Raw genomic sequence first — 20,967 nt, forward strand, 5'->3', positions numbered from 1 at the left:
TCATTCATGATCCGGAATAAGCGCTCGGCAAGTGTTGCGCTAAGCAGAACAACACCCACTCAATGTACACCCCCCGTCCCCGTCCCCGTCCCCGTGCACTCGCTTTCTCGATCACTCAACCACTCCCACCCTGACCAGGAGATTCCTGGTCACCACACCCTCAGATTCGATGAGATCGACTCTTCCTTGACATGGGCAGCATAGTACCTAGCATCTTGAGAAGCCTCATGATCCCTGCCCCACATCATCCGACTCAATCCCGGCGGCGTCATCAGTCTTGCTCCCCCACCATGATCACGACTCTTTGGTGTTTGTCGCCTCCTTGGACGCGTTGCATCTGTATCGCCAAGCCTGAATTGTTTTGAATCCTGCTGTACTTGGCAATAGGTGTATACAGTCCGGTCAAAAGTCTCCGGCGTTGTGACATTTCCCCGCCTGCGTCAAGGGTCCTGTCTGTATTCCCTGCTGCAGAGACCCTGAGGACGATCGCAACGGCCACTACGTCTAGTTCCTGCAAGAAACCATCATTTGCAACACAACTTCCTGTTCATGTTGATGGTTACAGTAGGGCCCGAAGGAACCGGATCGCTACAACCGTGCTTCACCCTATCATCTGGTGTTGCTCGTGAACACCATATTAACTTTCGAAGCATGACATGACACCATTCTTATGGAATCACCGCAAAGCATTCTTCTGTCATCAACTCCGGCGTTCTAGAGCGCCTGACGGGCTCTTCCAAGGTCTACGATAGCACCAGTCATGCGCTCTATGACTAGCACAGCGCCCAGAGCCTCGTTTGCTGACACTCTCATGACAAAACCCAATGGCAGGCCTGACTCCTCTTCGGATGACCTTCTTGCCTGGCGCATGTCTTAAGCCCGGCCTCGTATCAGCCCCGACGAATGGGACGGGCCGGTGAGGTGAGGTCAAAGACCTTCCGGCCGGACGCGTGACGAGCCGTGTACTCTCCACTGCGGAGGAGACGTTGTGGCGAAGGTTGGGGAACGCTGGTCTTGCAGTGAGGGAACTTGTGGCTGGTGATGTTGATCAGTTTGGAGAGGGGTGGTAGGCGTGCCTGCCATCCAGTGATGTTGTCGAACCGTCAAAACACGGAGGTGAGCAAGGTGACAGGTTGTGGCGTTTCATTCTAGCCTATTCGTTCAAAAACGAAGGCGGTCTGTTCTCCTTTTTTGGTCTATCACGTCCGTGAACCTGTCTACTCCAGCAATGTGAGACAAACAGATGCAAAAAAGCGATGAAGGTAGGTCTCGGAAAGGTCTCGAGTAACACTCGGCTAGAAAAGGTGAGTTTTGGGCAATGTTCTTGTCGAGTCAGGCATTGAAGGATGTGCCAAGATACTCAGAGGACTTTTGATACGGTCGAACCCACATCTGATCACGAGAAGGTGTCGAGGAGGAAGATATATGAGGACATGATCTCGGTTGATGTCATCGTTGTAGTCTTGGGCTCGGAAAAGACGGATGTCAATGGGATATCCACGAGTGCCGCCAGCGATTTGGATAGGAAGAGAAGACGGGTGAGAAGAGTCAACTCTGTTACTGCAGACTCTTGTCAAACTTGGTCTGTCAATGTCGAGAGAGACTACCAAGGACATCTCGCCATAGCACTCAAAGCGCAGGCAGATGAGTGAGCAGATCCATAAGATGCAAAGCTGGCGAACATTTCCTTGTCCTTGATCATCCATGAAACTGCTTTCTGGGGTTGTTTTACACGGCCCGCCCGGCCTCTGTGTGTGCAGTGTCCTAATCGTCAACCTACACTACCCCATTATCCGCGTATCAAGCCAGCTTGGGGTGGCCGGCCTACCTTATCTTCCTCATAGCCATGCTGCCAGTCGCATGATGTTCCACTGACCGAGTCATCGTAGATAACAGCAAAAAAAGACTGTCCTTTCTCCGGTACAGGGAATCGAACCCTGGGCTCCGCGGAACTGATCTCTCAGGTTATGAGAGCGCGAAATGTTAGCCACTACACCATACCGGATCTTGTGATAGTGGCAGTTCAGATTGCGAATGATGATTCTGTCGCTGGCGTCATACTAGTGAGAGGCAAGGCATGATTGTAGTTCGCAGGAAATAAAACAAAGCTTAGGTAAAAGAAGAGAACATAGAGTTAGAGTGATGAGTAAGTGTTCTGTTACTCGTCTACTATAGACAGAGGGAAGTTATTCCTGAGACTTCCAGCTATTGTAGTTCAAGACATGTGAATGCAATCTTACACGCAACCACCCAGTAGCTGAGCAATTGGGCCAACTGCGAGGCCCAGCATGTCTCCACGTATTAAAAAAAAAAAAAAAAAAGAAAAAAAAAAGAAAGAAAAAAGAAGAAGAAATGGTTAGCAAAAGATAATTGAAAATCTTGGGATTCGAACCCAAGCATGCATGTCTCGATATCAGAATACTTCCTGCTGAAGTGGATTAAGGTCCAGCCAATCAGATCAGATCAGATCAGTGCAGGAATCTTCTCTTTCCTAAAAGAGAAATCTTCGAAATGACTCATTCTGGCTCATCCTTTATCGTACAAAGGACCTCGCATTTGCCCCACTTCCCGCTCGTTCGTCCGGGGTGCTTACAGTGCTTTTGTATTCATGATGCACTGTTCTTCTATCGCGACTTGTCAACTTGTCGGTGATTCATAGTTACTCATTTCATGGAGAGGAAGATAATGGAATAGGAATTATATATACAGAGACTGACTTTGAGTCCTACGCCAGGGTTGTTCGGATGCTACGGAGGTTTGCGACGTCAAATAAACATGTATAAATTGCCTGAGATGGCTTGAAATGATGAAAACAATTGATGTAAGTGGTGATACAAAATGATCAAGATAAGTGCAAACTGACACAAGATTATCTGAGTTCCCTAGGTTAGGAACCCATGAGGTCCATCAACAATCTCAATCTCACCTGCTAAAAGAGCATTATCATCTCATGACATGCACCACATCACAGGAACTATGATTTGACGATTGAACAAAAAAAACATTATAATTCGAAATGCGCCTCGCTAACAAGTAACATATCTAGAAGTCTTTCCAAAGCCCCGAAACCAAACAATGATGCTGAACTCTTGTGTTGTGTTTCCTTTCCTGCTTATCTCATTCTGTGTCCGACATTGTTTCCATCACTTCTTTCCCAGCATTTCTCTCAAGGCATCCACCTCAGCTTCTCTCCTGGCAAGTTGAAGTCTCATATCATCCCTCTCATTTGTCATAGCAGCCAGTGCCTCCTCGAGCTCCGAGATGCGATCGAGTCGCTTTTGGCGGTACTTGCGAGCTGCGAGGGTGTTGCGTTGGCGTTTAAGGGTGACAGCTGACTCTTCGTCATCCGGTGACGATTTACGCTTCCGGGAGGAGCCTGATGAAGAGGAGGGAGATGGGTGGAGGGAGAAGGTGGATGTTCCTGGGATAGATGAAGAGGGAGATTTGTTGGTGGTGGTAGTGGTAGTGTGAGGGTAGGGAGTGCTTGATGTTGAAGGTTGCTCGAGTGGTGAAGAGTTGACAGTGATGAGAGGCTGCTCCTGGGCGAGGAAGGCATCTCCCACATCGAGTTGAGTATTCGTATCCAGAGCGTTCATGTCAGGAATCATAATCTGATCAAACAATCCCTCTCCCATGTTCTGACCAAAATTCCACGACGCATCATTTCCCTGATAGACACCTTGGGAGCTGTAGTCGAAGTCGAGAAGGGGAAGATCCAAGAAAGGAGAAACGTCGCACAAGAGACCAAAATCAGAATCTGGCGCCGGGGCACTGATGAGACTACCATGACATGACGAGTTGTCGGGCGCACTTTGATCCTGATGCTGCTGCGACTGCCATTGATTCAAGTTAGAGGGGGCTTGGCCTCCCCTGTAAGTGCAGAGAGGCCGATTAGGCTAAAGGGGGAAAGAGGAAGAGCGGACGGTGGGAGAGTCCGTTGGTGTTGATGAAGAAAGAGAAGTAGAGCGAGGACGAGGGATGGTGTTTTATATTGCTCGAGGTCGGGCGTACAGTGTGCTTGGGTTTTGGGGGCACTTGCGCTAAAGCATTCCTTGCAGCGGGCGCTTATGGCCATGGGCCCGTGGACCCGAAACGGTGTGAGATGGGTTATCGGGATCGCCGTTTTTGCTCTTCAGTGATAGGACAATTGCGATATATCAAGTTTCAATTGCATCAAGTTTGGGCTGTGTAATTGGGTCTGACTCATTGTTGTTTGTTGGTTGCAATTGACCAGTTGAAGCGGACCAAGGTTCCAATTGGGAATCGTAAGCAATTGAGAAGGGCTCTCTGTTAATTGAGAACAACTATTCGCAACGACAAGCCGATTTCTTATACTTGTTCAACTTTGTATGAGTAGAAATGCCAATTGATCTCAATTAGGTAGAATTGATGAGTCCTGGAGTGGGATTCTACGGGCGAGAGCTTCCACGCTCGCTACAGCGCGCGTTTCGCCATATTGTGAAGCTGTCGGGATTTACCACGGGCCCGAAAGCCCGACACAAAGACACACTAAAGAGAGTGGGAAGGCAGATACTTCCAAACAAGTCAACGGCGATTTCACTTATCATCGGGTGAATTTCATCAATGGTTCTTTCATATGGTAACGAAGCTTGTTCCGGGGGAGAAAATGACTTAGAATCTTTGAATAACCAGATCGAAACCATGCCGCGCTCTGCTGATCAAAGATAATACATGCACAACACCCTCGGGTAACGTGAAACGAGGGATCTTATGCAAGTGGCTTTTCATAGAAAACACAATAGATAGGAAGCAAATAGCTCCTGTGGCAGAGTAAGTGCCTTTCACCAATCTCAAGGGTACAGCTCTCGGGTAAGCAGCTTCACCACAGGTCAGTTCAAGAGCATCTGATATCTGGTGCAGCATTCCTTGCCAATAACCTAGTAAACGAAGATGGAAATAAGACAAAAGACCGTTTGGAGCAACGATAGCAGTTGAGGCAATTATACAAATTCTCCCATTGGTCTGCTGCCCTATCTCCGAATTTCAACACTGCCTGCGCCCTCCACTTGTAGGGCTGTCTATTAAAAGGCTCGCCCTTACTGTGCGTCAATGATCAGTTTAGGTTACAACAGACCGCTTAAACGGCACTGAGAACCATTTAATATGACATGTTTTTCGCTTCCTTCGCGTCAATCTGACGCCCTTAGGCGACCTTCCTATTTGAAGATTGCAGACTCGGTGATTCACATATGAACATGAGGTATTTAAAGAGTCACGGATACGATTGAACGAACTACAACAAATTGACGCTATCCTTTCAGTACTGTTCAAGAAACCATCACTTACAATGTCTGACTTACACTTTCGCGTTGCCACTGAGGATGATGCCCCTCGTCTTCAAGAGCTCATCGAAGCAGCGTTTCGCTTCACAGACGCTCACATCGACTGGATCGGATCTCCCGAATTAGCCGAGACATTCAATATCGACATATCAGTCATTATCGACAGGATCACTTCAGATGATAGTAAATTCCTGGTCGCCAGCGACACCACTAACGGCCCTATAACCGGGTGCGTCAACGTTATGAGAAAGGCCCCCGATTACGGTCGTTTGTGTCTCTTAGCTGTCGACCCGACACTGCAGCGGGGAGGTCTGGGTAGACAGCTTGTTGCATATGGAGAAGAGTATCTCACGAAGGATTTTGGTGTTGGCAAGATTGGGTTGAATGCACTGCATACGAGAAAGAACCTCATTAAGTGGTATGAGAAGTTGGGGTATGTTAGGACGGGGGAGATGACCACGATTCCGCTTGAGAGGTTTGAATCGGACACGACTATTGTGTTGGCCGAGTTGGATAAGACTGTTGCCTGAGTTGAGGCTCTCATACTATGTGACCACGCTGGAGGATGGGAGTGTTGATGGACGAGAGATTGACAAATGTGAGTTGTTGTGAGATTGGGGCATCAAGAAGCTAACATGATGCACAGTGAGCCGCCATATAGATGTTTTAGTATTTTTATCCATTTCTGTGCAGATCACCCGTGTCAACGTTGAAACAGGACATCAGTGCAAGTCGTTTAGAGGAGGAGGAGGAGGGGAGGAGGCGGCGGAAAGAAGTGCGATATCTCAAGGTTTCATCCCGATTCTTCTTATATCTCCATCCATACAAATATCATCCTGCTGAATTGATGACAATACGATAGTGAATCCACGAATATACATAGACCAGCATTCTGATTCATGCCCGGTGATAATCATCAAGGTAGCACAAGAAGCCGATCCGGACCCATTTTCTAGGACCCGAGGATTTCCTCCATCCCGACATTTCCCTTGTCTCTCTCGCGCCTCATCACCACGTCTTAGAGTGATCTGAGCGTACTCAGCCTACCTACCATATGTACCATGATAACCAACAGTCTTGGCAATACAAAATTTAACGTGACAAACATCTTTGCGTCGTCTTCACAACGTACTGAGCCACGTCACGACGACCTTACCAAAAACGCCGCCAAGAGGTCTGTGTTGCCAAGTTACGCAGCCAGTGTATTCTCATAACCAAACGAAAACCCCCGAGATCACCACGTTGAGCGAGGCTCAAACACGATAGGGCTCAAACTGATCAATCGCCAAGACAAACTCTGCTATTAAAGATAGAATGGAAACGCGTGGCTAGCGAGGCTGTGATATCGTCTTGGCAGCTGAGTTCACCTTCAACCAATGCGGATGCACGGGTGTAAATCTTTGTAGACGAATCACAAACGATCAATGTGCTTCTCAGAGAGGAAAGACCTCACGCGACAATAGAATCAAGCATAAATTGCGGGAGCTGGGGTAGTGGAGGGGGTATTGCGTGGCCTGGGGGGAACAGCCACTGATCATCGTGCGTCTGTTGATCCTTTGGCTTTCTCGAATTTCTTTGTTAACTGCCGACCCTGGTTGAATGTCACTTATGACGCAGGGCCAAAGGTTTAAGCTTATATTTGCACGCCGGAGAAATATAAGCATACTCAGTGCCAATGTCTCTAGTACGGATTATTACGACATCCTGTAATTTGCCTGTAAAGCTGCTACGAGGTCAATACAAGCTCGCCGAGAGCATTGGCACAACAAGTTCCCCAGACTTGGAGTCGAGCAAGAAATTTGGCAGTGGAGAATGGCAGCCCAACGCTTTAACCATGACGCTCCGCCAAGACCGTAGAAGCGGAGACGAGAGTTATCGTGAAGCCAGTTACGAGCAAGCTTCTGAGTCGTGCAGACGATCAATTGGTGGGCAGATTTAATTTCTTGGCATATCACCAGGCATTACGACTGCCGTGGCTGGGTGAGAGCAGGCCAAGGATCAATTGACATTAAGGTGAGGCTTTCGGCTGGGCAAGGGGATCGTCGGGAAGTGACATGCTATGAGAGTTGCCAAGAAAGTAAGAATGTATTGTGAAACTGGAGTTGACCGATGAGAATGTATAAATGCCCGGTCTGTCCTTCAATTCGTTCTCTCATCACCAACAACTTCATTCACAACCTCAACCACCGCTTCACAGTTCAAGCCCCAACAGCAACAACAGAGCTTCTTCTCACACAAACACTCAAAATGTACACTTCAACCTTCGCTCTCGCTATTGCTCCCCTTCTCTACCTCGCCCGCGCAGACATTAGTCTCGACCGGGACGACATCCCACGAGAATGCGACACCATCTGTGATCCCATTGTTCAGCTCACCAAGACTTGCGACACTGACCTCCGCGGTGACCGTGACCGTGAAGAAGACCGTCTTGAGGCTCAGTGTGTCTGTACCAACGACTCTTTCAACGTCAGCCGTGTCGCTGCTCTCTGCGCCGGTTGCATTCACCAGAATGCTCAAACCAACCGCGATGACGACGATGACGATGATGATATTCGTGATGACACCGAGGGTAAGTTCTCTCAATAAATTATACGAGCTGTGCTAATTATGTAGAAATCGATGATCTCATGTACACCTGTGGTTTCTCATCCACCACCTATGTCGCATCCGCCGCCTCAGCTGCTGTCTCTGGCGTCTCAGTCGATGCGACTCGGCCTACAGATGCTTCTCAGTTGACCACCACCATTGTTGGCGGTACACGAACCCAGAACTCTAACGAGCCTTCTGCTACCGGTAGCAGCGGTGGTAATGGAGGTAGTGGAAGCAACGACGACAACAATGATGCTTCTGCTACCAACGACGCTTCCAACCCCGATGAGACCAACGCTGCTGCTGCCATGGCACCTTATGGAGTCGTCGGCGCTGTTGTTGGCGCTGCTATGCTCCTGGCTTAGATATGATGGGACATCACCCACCCTGTAAGAGGCCTACTAAAACGATGAAGGATTGTCGCTTTTTGTGATACGCCTTATTTTTCTTATTTAGAGGGATACGCTTAATGAGATATGTCGCTATTTATCATATGACACCGTCTGCCGATGTGAATCTATATGCCAGATAATGGTAACTCACTTGCGACTCTTATCTCACCTCATCGGCGAACTGTATCTCTCGTCTAATTGGAGGTGTCTCGTCCCCAGCATGGACCGGCAGCTCTGAGCGCATTCTTTGAGCACCAGTAATGACAATTGGACCAGTTGGCGGACGTGCATCTTTTTTATCTGGCCCAAAGAAATACCTTCCAATGAAGGGGATGTTTCGTCGGCGTCCACCAGCTGGAGCATCGCTCAGACTTTCGCTGACCACCCGGCTCAATGTCCTGGGTGCGTGGAAGCCCAATTTTCCTACTGGGATACTCAAGCCATGAACGATCTGTTTTCTGTCAGCATAAGAGCGGTTGCTGAATAAGGGAGTACCTACAATACTGCAAACTGTAAGGAACCAGACGATAATCCGTGTCTGGTCCCCAAGATTCTTGACATCGCTCCTCGGACGGCCATCCTCATCACTAAGATGTTTCTCGATGAACTCCAGGCTGATAAAGAGATAAAACACTGCCGAGACACCAATCGGTCCAAAGAAGCCTACGAAGATAGCCTGCTTGACCTCCTCGATCTGATGAATCCACTTGTGCATGCCAAACACCCACGGGAGTCGCCTCAGAACTAGAACACAAATCCCCAGAACGACAAGCTGCCACAGAGGAATAACAGAGTTGTCGTGGAAGTCTCTCCAGGGGATATAGGCTCCGTACCAGAGAAATATGGTGACATTGAGGAGCATGTCGATTGTAGGTTGGAGAGAGTCGTCTTTCGTCTCGAGACGGAACCAGTCGTCCCATGTGAATGTGTTACCGGCGATGAAGCATGCCAGGACATCGTCTGTGCCAACCATACCGCATGTTCCCAGGACGAAGAGTGCTAGGGCGATGGCGAAGACGAGGAAGCTTTCGCGATCAACGTAGTTATGCTTTTCAGCAAAGTGAAGCAGCTCTTTTCCGACCCATCCCACCACAGCACCATAGATTACACTGAGAAGGATGGTATAACCCCAGGTCATACCGAACCACAGCCCCATAGCATCAGCTGCTCCACCAGATGTGGCGCCAGCACCTGTGAGCTTGATGAGATAGAGCGCCAAGAAGAGAAACGGATAACCCAGTCCATCGTTGGCACCTGACTCAGCAGTGATGAGATACTGAAGATCCTGTGGAATGTTATGATCCGCAAACTTTCCCTTGACAATAACTGCACTGAGCACAGGATCTGTGGGTGTGACACAGGCTCCAATAGCAAGGGCATGTAAAAACGGCGGCTGGCCTGCAAGCGCCCATACAAGCAGACTCGTGGCAAGCCACATACAAGTCATACCAGGCCCAAGCAGCAAACTAAGTGACTTCCATTCTCTCACGAGGTATTTACTCGGCAACTGCACGCCTGCAAGGACAAGCTGCACACCGAGAACCAGGCGGCTAAAGTTGAGCGTTATAGCATTGAGGTCAAAATCGCACGACTCAGGAAACTCGGCACACTCAGCGTAGTCCTTTGGACGAATGAAGTTTGCTCCATGAGGACCAAATGCAACGCCTGCCAAGAGAGAGATAACTGTAAAAGGAAATGCACTTTAGAAATGCCAAGACAAATTTATGCAAGGGTGTTTGCTGGTGACGTACGGGCTTCCGAGAGATAGTAGTTTTCTTTGAGGAGGTAAGATACGAGGCCGAAGACTGATATGAAGCCGCCGAGAAAGGCGACGACTATGTTGAAGTTTGTGGTTTGGAGAGGGATCGACCATAGGTTTCCAGACATTTTGGGCGCCTTGATGAAGTGAAGGTGAAAAGCCTTGGCAGGGAATCTGAGGCAGAGGACGATGTCATGGGGGGATTAGTGCGTAATACCATGGCTACGCCAATTAGATCTCAAGAGCCTTGTACCGATGAATATGATATGAAGATCGGAAAAAATTGTATCGGATTGATTCATCGTAGCCATTGAAACCCTGGTGATCTCGCACATGTCAATAGCTGAACCATGTCTGAGATTTTGTGCATGGAATTCTTGTGTCATGTCTCAGCCAACAATGTATTCATTATCTTCACTTACGGCTTGACCACTGGTTCAACACCATGAGACAGTTCCGCCGTTGCACTGCATATTGTGCCTTTTCTATAAAAGCCATGTCCAAGTAGATCAATTGCGCTCAGCTTCTAGGGCTGACGGGCACCGGAACCCGAATCTATCCATGATCGTGTAACTCAATCTCGGCCAAGCCATTTGGATATATATATAAAAGTATCCGTGACAGATAATGCGACCTTCAAGATGAGGCTGTTTATCTCATGCAGGCTTCTTTTCTCTTCTTGACTTAGTCAAAATGGATGCAATCAACACCATAATCGAGCTTTCTTTGCAAATGCGAGGCCCATTTCTAGGTACCACGTTGGCAGCCTGTCTCCTCATCGTGATATTATACCGTGGCTACGACCACCGCCGATTTTATCGGGATTTGGTACCTCGCCTCGCCATTCACTAGTTCGCTAAAATAAACTAATCGCCTATAGCCAGGGCCTCCCCATAGCTGGCTGTTCGGCCATATCAAAGTCTTTGGTCAAGTTGCAGCATTAATGCCCCCAAACACTCACCCGCAGCTCTTCTACACCGAACTGGTCCGCTTATACGACCTCAAAGAAATATTCTATCTCGATCTCTGGCCTATAGCCCCTGGAATGGTCGTGATTATTGACCCTAAACTCATGGACAACTCATCCCTCCCGAAGCCACTCCCTATACATCCTCTTACTGCGCTATTCATGAAGCCGATGTTTGGCGAGGGGACGATGGCAGCAACCAACGGCGCGCTATGGAGGAAGATGGCCACAGCTGTTAGTCCGGCCTTCTCGATGAGCCATGTCCTAGGGATGACGAATATCATGGTCGACGAATGTTTGTTATTCCAAGAGAAGCTGGACGAATTAGCTGCGGGAGGAGACATCTTCTCCATGGAGGAGCTCGTCGCCAAACCAGTATACGACATAGTCTCGACAGCCACGTTTGGAGAGCCTCAGCATTCTCAAACAGTGGAAAGTCAAATTTTGAAGGATTTGAGAGACCTTGTGAATCTTGCTCAAGGAGAGACAGATCCCCTCATTGCTTATAACCCAATGGTACAGATCCCACGACGATGGAAGAGACACCGAATCGTGAGCCGGCTTCACAGCTCTCTAAGGAGAAAGGTCAATAAGTGTGTTGAGCGGATTGTTCAGGAAGGAGTCGTTCCATCAAGACAGAACCCGAGAAGCATCATGGATCTTCTGGTTCGTGAACATGCGGAAGCTGTGCTGGAGGAAAAGAAGCGGGGTGTGTATGGCCATTCAGAAATTTCTAATTCGGAAGAAGAGATGCTCTTTAGCAAGTAAGTTTTGCTGCTCAACATCGGCTGGTACCAGCTAACTTCTACCGTAGTCTGAGAACGATGCTGTTAGGAGGTCACAGCACATCGACGAACACTCTCTGCGTAGGTCGGCCCTCCTTCTCTAAGAACATACTTGTCTAACTATATTACATTAGTTTCTATTTATGCTTCTATCAAAAGCCCCTGATGTCGTCAAAAAGTTGCACCAAGAACACATTGAACAACTTGGAACCCCTCCTCAAGTCACTCTTCTTGCCAACCCAAACATGCTTCGGAAACTCCCTTACACAGAAGCGGTTGTCAAAGAAGCTTTAAGACTCTACCCCCTCGGGTCCGATCTAAAGCAAGCACCTCCCGGTACAACAGTCACCACACATGATGGCCGCCGCCTTCCTATTGCCAATGGCCTCATCGTGACAGTCAGTGCACACACCATCCACTACGACGCACACATCTACCCGGACCCTGCAGCCTTTCGGCCAGAACGATGGTTAGACCAAGACAAGACTATCCCCAGCGATTACTTCAGAGTATTTGGCGGGGATGGGAGAACGTGCCCTGGCCAGAATATGGGAATGAACACACTCAAGATTGTCATGGTCATGACTATGAGTAAGTATACGTTTCAATGTGCGGAACTGAAGCCCAACAGGGAGCCCATGACGAAGCACACCAATTTTGATCTTGTATTTGGGGACATGGCGTTTCAGCAGCTTGGTTTGGACGGGAGGCCGAGGGATGGGATGATGATGACTGTAACGCAAAAGGAGAATGGCCGTCAAAGGGGGCTTTAGTCTTCAGCATATAAGTATGTTTCAATCAGTCAATGCCAATTATGCTAATATTTTCTCTAATCCGTCTATTTGTGAGTACATCTCATTATCTTCGATCCGGCGTTGAGGCCGTATTTGTCATTATAATTACCTCCCCGACATGCGCTTTTCCAACCATCGGAAGGGGATGTAGAACAAGGAACTCATGACAAACGCGATCTCAAAGCCAATATCACCAGTAGTCTTTGCAATTGGACCAGTCCACCAAGCCTGCGCCATGCAGGGCACAACAAGTGCGTAGCAAATGGTGCCCGCAGCGATAGCCGCAATACCAAGGGGTAGTTCAGACGCAACGTTCCAGATAGCATGGTCGTAGGCTTCCCAGCGGCCCTTTCGGAAGACAAGATGCTCAACTGAAACAATTCCGATGAAAGATGCAGACCAGTAACCGATAAGAGCGACAAAGTTCTCAAGGTTGACGAAAAAATCGCGCTGAGCTCGTATAGCTGTGGGGATGACGATGACGGTAACGACAATGGCGAAGGCGTAGCGGGGAATCTTGATCAAGCCAGGAATAAGAGTCTGGAAGTTGAGTGTAATGGCGTACATTGTACCGCCAGTGTTACCCAACAGAGTGAGCGAGAGAATAACAACCACAAACTTTCCAAAGCCACCGGCGCTAGAAAGCATCGCTGCGAGAACGCCTCCCACTGCGGTTTCACCATATGCTTCTGACCACTCGGGAACATTTGGGAGAGCCCCAGCGATGGCAGCTCCAAGAACCATGAGGAGAATGGTGGGTGTGACGAGGCCGAGGTAACTGTACGCAAAGACCCGCCACGAGGGGACCTTGGGATCGAAATATGTCGTAAGATCGCTTGCAATGGCTGCCCAAGGGATCATGTAACTCGCAACAATCATTCCGAAGCTGAGAACAGCTGCTGCAGTCGCTGGTGCCGCAGGGGGGGCCTGCTTGGAAAGCTCAGAGCCACCACATCCTGTCGCAATGGTGATGGCGATGATGGCGGGGATGAAAGCATAAGTCTCGTAGTAATGCAGAACCTTAAATCCACAGAACGAAATAAACAGCGACAAAATGCCAATAATGACAATGCCGACATCAGGGCTCAAGTGGCCGCTTGATACAGCGGAGAGACACTGTCCACCGACGACAAAGATGATGACCATGAAACCAGTCAGAGTGGCAAGGTTGAGAAGAACAGGAATAGAGACGAGATATCGACCAAAACTATATCTCGCCTGAATCATCTGTCTCATTCCCGTTTTGGGACCAAACGTAGCAAGATAAGCAGGTCCGATAGTTGAGAAGAGGCAGAAGAAGAGGATGATGAGCGCAGAGTCCCTCAAGCTCAGGCCATACACAAGTGGTCCCAGCATGCCAAAAGTGATACTACACTTGTTAGTATACGCTCATAAAAAGGTTTAGAAATTAACTTACCCAAGGATATTAGAGTTGATAGACGCCCAGACCGTGAAAATGTTGTAAAAGCGTGTCACGGTGCGCTCTTCAAGGGGAATGGGCTGAATACCCTTCTCCTCAACTCTTCCCATGCGCAAAGCTTTGTGGAAAAGAGCCGCCGCCTTGAGACTCTCGACATCGCTGTGATCATCATCGGGAGGCATGCTCCTCTCTGGAGCTTGTTCTGTTTTTGCCGCCATGGTAAAGCTCCAAAAAAGAAACAAGAAAATAGGATAACCCTGGTTTGTACAATATCTTGAGAACTATAGAATGAGGAGAATGAGTCTTATAAGAGTCAACAGGCAAGTAAATCGGTCACCCCGGTCCCGGACCCGGTTCCGCCTTTTTTTTTTCTGAGATGTCGCTAGTATTTTTTATCAACCAACGAGAATTCATTCATTCGCCAATGGCAGTCGGTGTTAGTGTGACTGCTAACGCGATTCTGCGGGATAAAGGTCGCCGCATGGAGCTTTTACCGCGGGCAACTTAGTTAATAAGGCGTGTAGTTAAGGCGTGTTTGACAGGAAATGCCTGATGTTGCCGTATCTACCCTTCACAGATAATGTCTTTATTCTGTACGTGTTTTCTTATTGTAATTAATGTGTCTTGGGTGTAGCCTTTGTAGGTGAGGCAATTACTATGACATTGTCTCGGTGTTTTTGATATGAACCCTGTCACGACCAGATATCGAATGTTCGACGCATGTTCTGCATCCTTCTAACACGCCGTCCATCGATCTTCCATCAAAAGCACGGTCTCTGTGGCGGAAAAGCCTAATCTGCCTCTTCTCCTCCATTCGCCTTTTCCATCCTCGCGCCAAGAAGGGTCTCGACCTCCACCCACAAACAAGCTCCCATCTTTGTACAAGCTCGAATCTGTCTCGTGATCCGAAATCTTTCGTTTATGCCCAGACTTGGAAGTAACCAAGACCCAGCCCTATCACTATCGCTTTTACTGGTTCTGGCTTTCGCTTTTCTTTCCTCGGAAGAACCCTCCGACAGCGCCCATCAGACCTCCGAGACCCTTCTCGTGACTGTCCTTGACTAACCCCCCTCTGATCCACCCCGGTAGTTTGCCCCGGATTCGCTCCGTGCCATATCGTCGATCCACAAGAACTATCGCCGCATAATCCCCCCGGTGCCGGATTGCACGGCCGATACTCTGATTGACAGCCCGCATACAAGCGTTTTCGTAAAAGTCTCTGGCTGTCTGTTTGCCTCTACTTGTAGCCTCTTCTTTCGCTACGCCTTGTGCCGTAAGATTGTTCTGTGTTGTTGTCTCGATGTACTCGATTTTTGCTTTCCAATCTGGCGATGCGATGTTGGGATAGGGCAATCCGATTACTATGACGCATCGACCGAGACGGTCGGAGAAGTTGATGCCTTCTGACATTTTACCTCCTACGACGCTGAGAAGAAGAGCACCTTTTCCGTTGCTCTGCTCGCCGAGGATGGCGTCGGAATATTCTTGGAGGACTTCGTCGCTTGCCGCGCCTCTTGACTCTTTGAAGAGTGCTTTTCGTGCTGCCAATCGATCCCAGATTGGCTGTGCGTTTCCTTGATTCTTTTGCCAGGCAGCTACCACTTCATCAAGATATCCATAGCTGGGGAAGAATATAACGACACCATCCGGGACTAAGGAGCAGAGGTTCAGAATGGCAAGGCCCAGCTGCGTTATCATTTCTGTGTCGCCTCGCTTCTGGAAGCTGAACTCAAATGGTGGTGCCCCAGGTCTTGACGAGGTCAGCGTCCAAACGCAGAGGTTCTCGGGCGGAATGACATGTCCACAGCTAAGAGTGGTGATTTTTTCTGGTTCCAGTGACGGGAACAGGTGGTCTTTGTAGTCATCAAATGGAGACATCGTACCTCCTGCAAGCACAACTGCTCTCGCACTCGACGCGATAGATGAGAATGCGTAGGTTGGCGATAAGAGCAAATAAGAAAGCTGTATGTCAGGGGTTGGACCCTTGATCTTTTGATAGAATATTCGACCTTCAGAGCTGAGATTTGTGAAGGCGATGAGGAAGGATACTAGGGCGTGAAGGACTGGTGAACTTGGTCTTGGTGTTTTAGAGTTTGCATCCTCACTTTCGACATGCGATATGTAACTTTCGATCTTGAAGGCGAGCTTTGACTCTTGGATGTACTGAATGAGCTCAAACATGTTGATCTGATCAATACCTTTTGGTCGGGTTAAGTCGTTGGGATCCACGATACCATGCTCTTGCTGTGAAAATATTAGTTGTTACTTCACCTGTAATGGACGTAGACTGACCTTGAACTTGAGTGCGCTGTCCATCCACTCGCTAAGGCCATCAATGACTCTTCCCACTCTCCCAACATTGACTCGGTTGACGCCCTTGAGCTTCTTGCCAAACTTCTTCACGTAAACACCCAACATGGCTCGTCCTCTTCGCAGATCGCTCAGCTTAATCTCAGCCGCATGCACATTTGCCACCGCATCCATGATATTATGCGCCTCGTCGATAATGACAACACTACCCTCCAGCTTGACGCCAAGCGCATCTCTGGCACTTTTCTGTAACAATAAAGGGTACGGAAGTGTGATAATCTCGGCGCCTGGCAAGGCCGTTCGCGATGCGTAATATGGACAGACAGAAAGTGATTTGCCAAGTTGGTGAAGGTCCTCAATATCTGGCAGTGTGGCTAAAGCTGAGTCACGGAATTGGTGTGTCTGAGAAAGCAGATCTTCTTTGAGGACGAAGGGACATTTTTGTCCTGACTTTGGCTGTTGGAGTTCTGAGCACCTGTCGTTTATAGCCTGGACGGACCCCAGGCGTGAGACAGCGGGATTGATGCATAATCTCTGTCGAGAGGATAATGGTAGAAGCTTCACTGCTTCTGTCTTCGCCTCTTCGCCCTTGGCGAGCGACGTTGGCAGTGAAGGTGGAAATGAGGGGCGACGAAGTTCGGTGATGAATTGCGAAAGTTGAGAATGTGTTCTTGACGTGTAATAGATCTATAGACGTTACTACTCGTACTTTACGGTTCATCGAAGATTTTCGCACCTTGATTTCCTCCTCCAAAAGATCATCTTCCTCCTCAGGCTTCTTCGCCCCTCCCAAGCCGATACTCGCAAGGACTTCTCGCGTCTCTCTACTCAAGCCAGACAGCGCATCCTGAGGTCCAGCATCGCGATCAACAGGATCATCAAGCAACCACTCGGCATCTTCATCTTCTACGCGCGATCTACTGGGTACGAAGTCTTCAACTCGGCGACGCTTGCGGGCGCGTTCTTCTTGTGCCTTTTCTTTCAGACGAAGGGTCTCAAGACGCTTCTCCCGCTCTTCCCAGCGCGTGACGAGCTCTTCGCGCTTGCGCCGTAGAAGCTGCTCAACGAGCCATGATGGTTCATCCTTATAAGCTTCCGCTGATTCTTGGATTGATGCTTCGAATTGGTTGGATTTGTGGTTGCGAAGCCATGTTAGTGAGGCGCAGATCAGTGAAAGTGACTTCCCCTATTCAATGTTAGTATCTCTGATAGGATATTAGAGACTCAAAGCCAATCAATACAGCGTCGAAGAATCTGTCTTGGCCTTCTCAAACACTTACTGTACCAGTTGGGCTCTCTAAAATACCAACTTGCCCGTTACCAGTCTCCAAAACATCGTAAACAGCCTTCATAAACTGCTCTTGAACATCATAAGGTGTATACGGATGATGAAAGTCCAGCTTTTCAAGATCATGCGTGACCTTTTCCACTTCGGTTTGCGCCATCTTGATCAAATAACACCAGTTCTCAATGAATTGAGTACCAGAGTCGCCGCGCTTCAGTCGCGTCTCAAAGGCATCAGTTACCCTTGAGCCCATCATTGGTGGGTCTTCACCGAGACTCACCACGGTCAATCCGCGAAATCACCTGACACTAAAATTGGAAAGACCGCAAGTCGGCCCCGCTTTCCCACAGCAATTTTCTTAGGGTTGCTCTGCCCTCGTCTGGATTTTCGGCTCTTGCTAGCTTTACAGGATATCACCCTCCATTTCGAAGTTTCGACTGTGAACATTCGGACAAGTCGACAACCACAGCCGTCACCATGCCTACCCGTACTTCAAAGACCCGCAAGCAGTATGTCCTCATCCCCCTCGCCGTCGACGAGGTTGGTCGTTGAGAGAGACCGCGTCCGTTTCTGTTTTCCCTGGGGAAATTCAGAGATAGACCGCTGGAGCTCACAATAATCGCCCTTTGTCGGCGGCTGCTCTCGAACCCGACGAGATCAAAAGCGATATTATACCGAACTTGAGATGGACTGACTTGTTATTCAGCCGCGGTCACGTTTCCGCCGGTAAGGGACGTGTCGGAAAGCACCGCAAGCACCCCGGTGGTCGTGGTCTTGCTGGTGGTCAGCACCACCACCGTACCAACATGGACAAGGTTCGACAGCACGATTGAAGCGAAGACTTGGACGAGGTTTTGGCTAACTCTCTGACAGTACCATCCCGGTTACTTCGGTAAGGTTGGTATGCGATACTTCCACAAGCAGCCCAACCACTTCTGGAAGCCCATCATCAACCTCGACAAGCTGTGGTCTCTCGTCCCCCAGGAGACCCGTGACGCCTACGTCTCCGGCGAGAAGAAGGATACCGTCCCCGTCCTCGACCTCCTCCCCCTCGGCTACTCCAAGGTTCTCGGCAAGGGCCGTCTCCCCGAGATCCCTCTCGTCGTCCGCGCCCGCTGGGTCAGCCGCCTTGCTGAGCAGAAGATCAAGCAGGCCGGTGGAGTCGTTGAGCTTGTCGCTTAAGCAAGCAACTGTTCTCTAAATGTTGTGCTTGCTTAGGAGTCGGTTGGGCTTGTATGGGAATTTTCGCAAAAGGAAAAAAGAATCTCCAACCCGTGAACAACGGGCAATGGATGACAGGTCTCCTGTGAGCAGGGACCTAGGTCGGTCGGCTTCGGGCATTGCATCAGGGACTCTTGCAAGGAGTTAACGAAATAAAAATCGATTTTCGCCCATGAATATGAATGACAAAACTTTTTAATACACTGTGATCGTGCCATTGGTGTCCTTGTATCTGTTCCCCGTGAGACGTTTGCAACACTGGGTATCAATCATGTTAGGCTATGTACCAGATATCTAGCCAACCACTTCCATAACACCATACTCAAATCAACGCCTTTCCATGCTTCTATGACAACATTAGTGATACAGAATTGTTTTAATGCCCCGCCGTTGCTTGCTCGTTCTCTTGCCTCTCGGCTTCAATGTCGCCTAAGAGAAGAAAGTCGTGGTTCAATGCTTCCGCAGCCGTTATTCGCTTGCCAGGATCCAGCTCCATACACCATTCGAGAAAGTTGATAGCCAACTTTTCTTCTCCTGTCAGAGGTTTTTCCTCGCCTCTGCATGTGCTCCACATGATGATCTTTTCCATCGAGAAGCCTCCTTGACCGACGGTGGGAATGCTGGTCTCGAAGACACATCCATGCAGTAAACCTGCAGCCTTCATGCGTTTAGTACCAAAGATAGTCGCTATCTCAATCATTGCTTCAACGTCGTCGGCCGAATTGAAAAATGGAAAGCGCTTAGATAGAATGGTAAGTAGGATAACGCCGGCAGACCAGATATCGATGGATGTAGTCTGCTCCGTGCACTTGAAGAGAACCTCGGGAGCACGGAACCCTCTTGTCCCAGCGCGATTGGCACGTCGGGATGATCGTGTGTCGGATTTGGGATATCCTGCCTGAGGAGTCGCAGCATTCTGCGCCCAGACTGAGTTTGTTTGGCGATGCTTTCGGACTTCTCGGGACTCGTGACAAAGACAAGGCTTGGCATCAGACCCTTCCCTCTCGGCAAGACCAAAATCGACCAAGACACCGCGCTGTGTACTTGGGTCGTACAGGAAATTGGTAGGCTTGATGTCGCGGTGGAGAATCTTGTGATCATGAACACTTTTCAGGGCAGTGAAGAGTTCTCTAAGGTAGACAGAGATCTCTGCAATAGTCAAGTCGCGAAAGTACGTGCGGAAGTCTCCGTGTCGAAAGTAAGGCAGGATAGCTACGACCTGGTCGGTTTCGCGGAATGCGGTGATGAGAGGACAGACGGAGGGACATTGACGCAGATCGTGGAGTAGTTCAAGCTCGTTGAGAATCCGCGAGGGGCTTGAGGTGACGTAGATCTTCTTGATAGCAACGTAACGCGCCTTGCGACGGGGACGGTGAGACACAGGACTGTCGGTTGCTTTGGGCGGTGGTGTCCATTTTGACGAATCGTCTTCATAGTCCCAGCTATTGTCATAGTGGTCGTACATAATATCCTCGGCTTTGTAGACGGTAGAGAAGGTTCCTGGCAACGTTTGTTAATCTCAATGGGACGCAAATGGGAGAAATGGGAATGTACCTTCACCGATGCGTTTGATCAACCGATACCGATTGCGAAAACCAGGAAAGTCATTCTGTAACTTGTCCATGTCTGCTTGAACGGTTCGGTCAACGGCTTCATCTTCAGACTCCTCCTCCTCTTCTTCCTCTTCCTCCTCCTGGGGCTCTTCTTGCGGTTGTTGCGGTTGATGATGGGCGTGCTGTTGCTGCTGTTGCTGGTGTTGCAATTGCTGAATGTGCTGTTGTTGATGCGCCTGCTGGAATGACTGAACGCGTTCGTCTTCATCTATTGGAGCTGCTTCTTCAGTGCGCTCCTCTTCCACCATCATCTCCGTATCCTCCGTCCTCAAATCCTCATGGATATCGAAGTGCTCTTCGACATGCTGATGAACCGCAGCGCTCATGATCGCTTTGTAATACAGAAAATGCACCCAGTAGAAATTAACTTCACTTCAGCCGCCTTGAACTCTCGCAGGTAGAAACAAACTTAAGCAAAAGAACAAGACTTTGTTATTGGCCCTTCAGAGCATCCACTGGTTGCAAATGCAGTCGAAGTTGGAGGGGCTTAAAGATTAAAGCCAGCCTCGATGAATGGTTGCAAGGGTCT

At 49.1% G+C, this 20,967-nt stretch overlaps 9 protein-coding genes and 1 non-coding gene across 10 annotated transcripts; 4 read left to right on the forward strand and 6 right to left on the reverse strand.

The window, feature by feature from the left end:
* Nucleotides 1-1,915: 1,915 nt before the first annotated feature.
* tRNA lies at nucleotides 1,916-2,005 on the reverse strand. Its single transcript is given in 2 exon segments — nucleotides 1,916-1,950; nucleotides 1,969-2,005. It is a non-coding gene; the product is annotated as a tRNA-Glu (tRNA).
* Nucleotides 2,006-3,143: 1,138 nt separating this feature from the next.
* FMAN_11549 (uncharacterized protein) lies at nucleotides 3,144-3,635 on the reverse strand (the record flags this gene model as incomplete). The annotated part of the gene is made up of 1 exon (XM_041834378.1): nucleotides 3,144-3,635. The coding sequence occupies one exon, from the start codon at nucleotides 3,633-3,635 to the stop codon at nucleotides 3,144-3,146; it is 492 nt and encodes a 163-aa protein (XP_041684648.1).
* A 1,673-nt stretch (nucleotides 3,636-5,308) lies between these two features.
* On the forward strand, nucleotides 5,309-5,833 carry FMAN_11550 (uncharacterized protein; the record flags this gene model as incomplete). The annotated part of the gene is made up of 1 exon (XM_041834379.1): nucleotides 5,309-5,833. One exon carries the CDS (start codon nucleotides 5,309-5,311, stop codon nucleotides 5,831-5,833), a length of 525 nt encoding a protein of 174 aa, XP_041684649.1.
* Nucleotides 5,834-7,550: 1,717 nt separating this feature from the next.
* FMAN_11551 (uncharacterized protein) lies at nucleotides 7,551-8,257 on the forward strand (the record flags this gene model as incomplete). Its single annotated transcript, XM_041834380.1, has 2 exons — nucleotides 7,551-7,872; nucleotides 7,917-8,257. 2 exons carry the CDS (start codon nucleotides 7,551-7,553, stop codon nucleotides 8,255-8,257), a joined length of 663 nt encoding a protein of 220 aa, XP_041684650.1.
* Nucleotides 8,258-8,444: 187 nt separating this feature from the next.
* FMAN_11552 (uncharacterized protein) lies at nucleotides 8,445-10,171 on the reverse strand (the record flags this gene model as incomplete). Its single annotated transcript, XM_041834381.1, has 3 exons — nucleotides 8,445-8,735; nucleotides 8,784-9,967; nucleotides 10,036-10,171. 3 exons carry the CDS (start codon nucleotides 10,169-10,171, stop codon nucleotides 8,445-8,447), a joined length of 1,611 nt encoding a protein of 536 aa, XP_041684651.1.
* A 565-nt stretch (nucleotides 10,172-10,736) lies between these two features.
* FMAN_11553 (uncharacterized protein) lies at nucleotides 10,737-12,568 on the forward strand (the record flags this gene model as incomplete). Its single annotated transcript, XM_041834382.1, has 4 exons — nucleotides 10,737-10,871; nucleotides 10,924-11,774; nucleotides 11,825-11,876; nucleotides 11,930-12,568. 4 exons carry the CDS (start codon nucleotides 10,737-10,739, stop codon nucleotides 12,566-12,568), a joined length of 1,677 nt encoding a protein of 558 aa, XP_041684652.1.
* A 126-nt stretch (nucleotides 12,569-12,694) lies between these two features.
* On the reverse strand, nucleotides 12,695-14,227 carry FMAN_11554 (uncharacterized protein; the record flags this gene model as incomplete). The annotated part of the gene is made up of 2 exons (XM_041834383.1): nucleotides 12,695-13,958; nucleotides 14,007-14,227. The coding sequence occupies 2 exons, from the start codon at nucleotides 14,225-14,227 to the stop codon at nucleotides 12,695-12,697; spliced, it is 1,485 nt and encodes a 494-aa protein (XP_041684653.1).
* A 751-nt stretch (nucleotides 14,228-14,978) lies between these two features.
* On the reverse strand, nucleotides 14,979-17,860 carry FMAN_11555 (uncharacterized protein; the record flags this gene model as incomplete). The annotated part of the gene is made up of 4 exons (XM_041834384.1): nucleotides 14,979-16,253; nucleotides 16,302-17,006; nucleotides 17,056-17,505; nucleotides 17,600-17,860. The coding sequence occupies 4 exons, from the start codon at nucleotides 17,858-17,860 to the stop codon at nucleotides 14,979-14,981; spliced, it is 2,691 nt and encodes an 896-aa protein (XP_041684654.1).
* A 221-nt stretch (nucleotides 17,861-18,081) lies between these two features.
* FMAN_11556 (putative RPL28-60S large subunit ribosomal protein L27a.e) lies at nucleotides 18,082-18,786 on the forward strand (the record flags this gene model as incomplete). The annotated part of the gene is made up of 3 exons (XM_041834386.1): nucleotides 18,082-18,113; nucleotides 18,311-18,419; nucleotides 18,478-18,786. The coding sequence occupies 3 exons, from the start codon at nucleotides 18,082-18,084 to the stop codon at nucleotides 18,784-18,786; spliced, it is 450 nt and encodes a 149-aa protein (XP_041684655.1).
* Nucleotides 18,787-19,201: 415 nt separating this feature from the next.
* Nucleotides 19,202-20,764, reverse strand: FMAN_11557 (putative CDC7-protein kinase; the record flags this gene model as incomplete). The annotated part of the gene is made up of 2 exons (XM_041834387.1): nucleotides 19,202-20,325; nucleotides 20,380-20,764. 2 exons carry the CDS (start codon nucleotides 20,762-20,764, stop codon nucleotides 19,202-19,204), a joined length of 1,509 nt encoding a protein of 502 aa, XP_041684656.1.
* Between the last annotated feature and the right edge of the window lie 203 nt (nucleotides 20,765-20,967).

The sequence above is a fragment of the Fusarium mangiferae genome, assembly GCF_900044065.1.
Source record: "Fusarium mangiferae strain MRC7560 genome assembly, contig: FMAN_scaffold008, whole genome shotgun sequence".
In the NCBI taxonomy this organism is placed as follows: domain Eukaryota; kingdom Fungi; phylum Ascomycota; class Sordariomycetes; order Hypocreales; family Nectriaceae; genus Fusarium; species Fusarium mangiferae.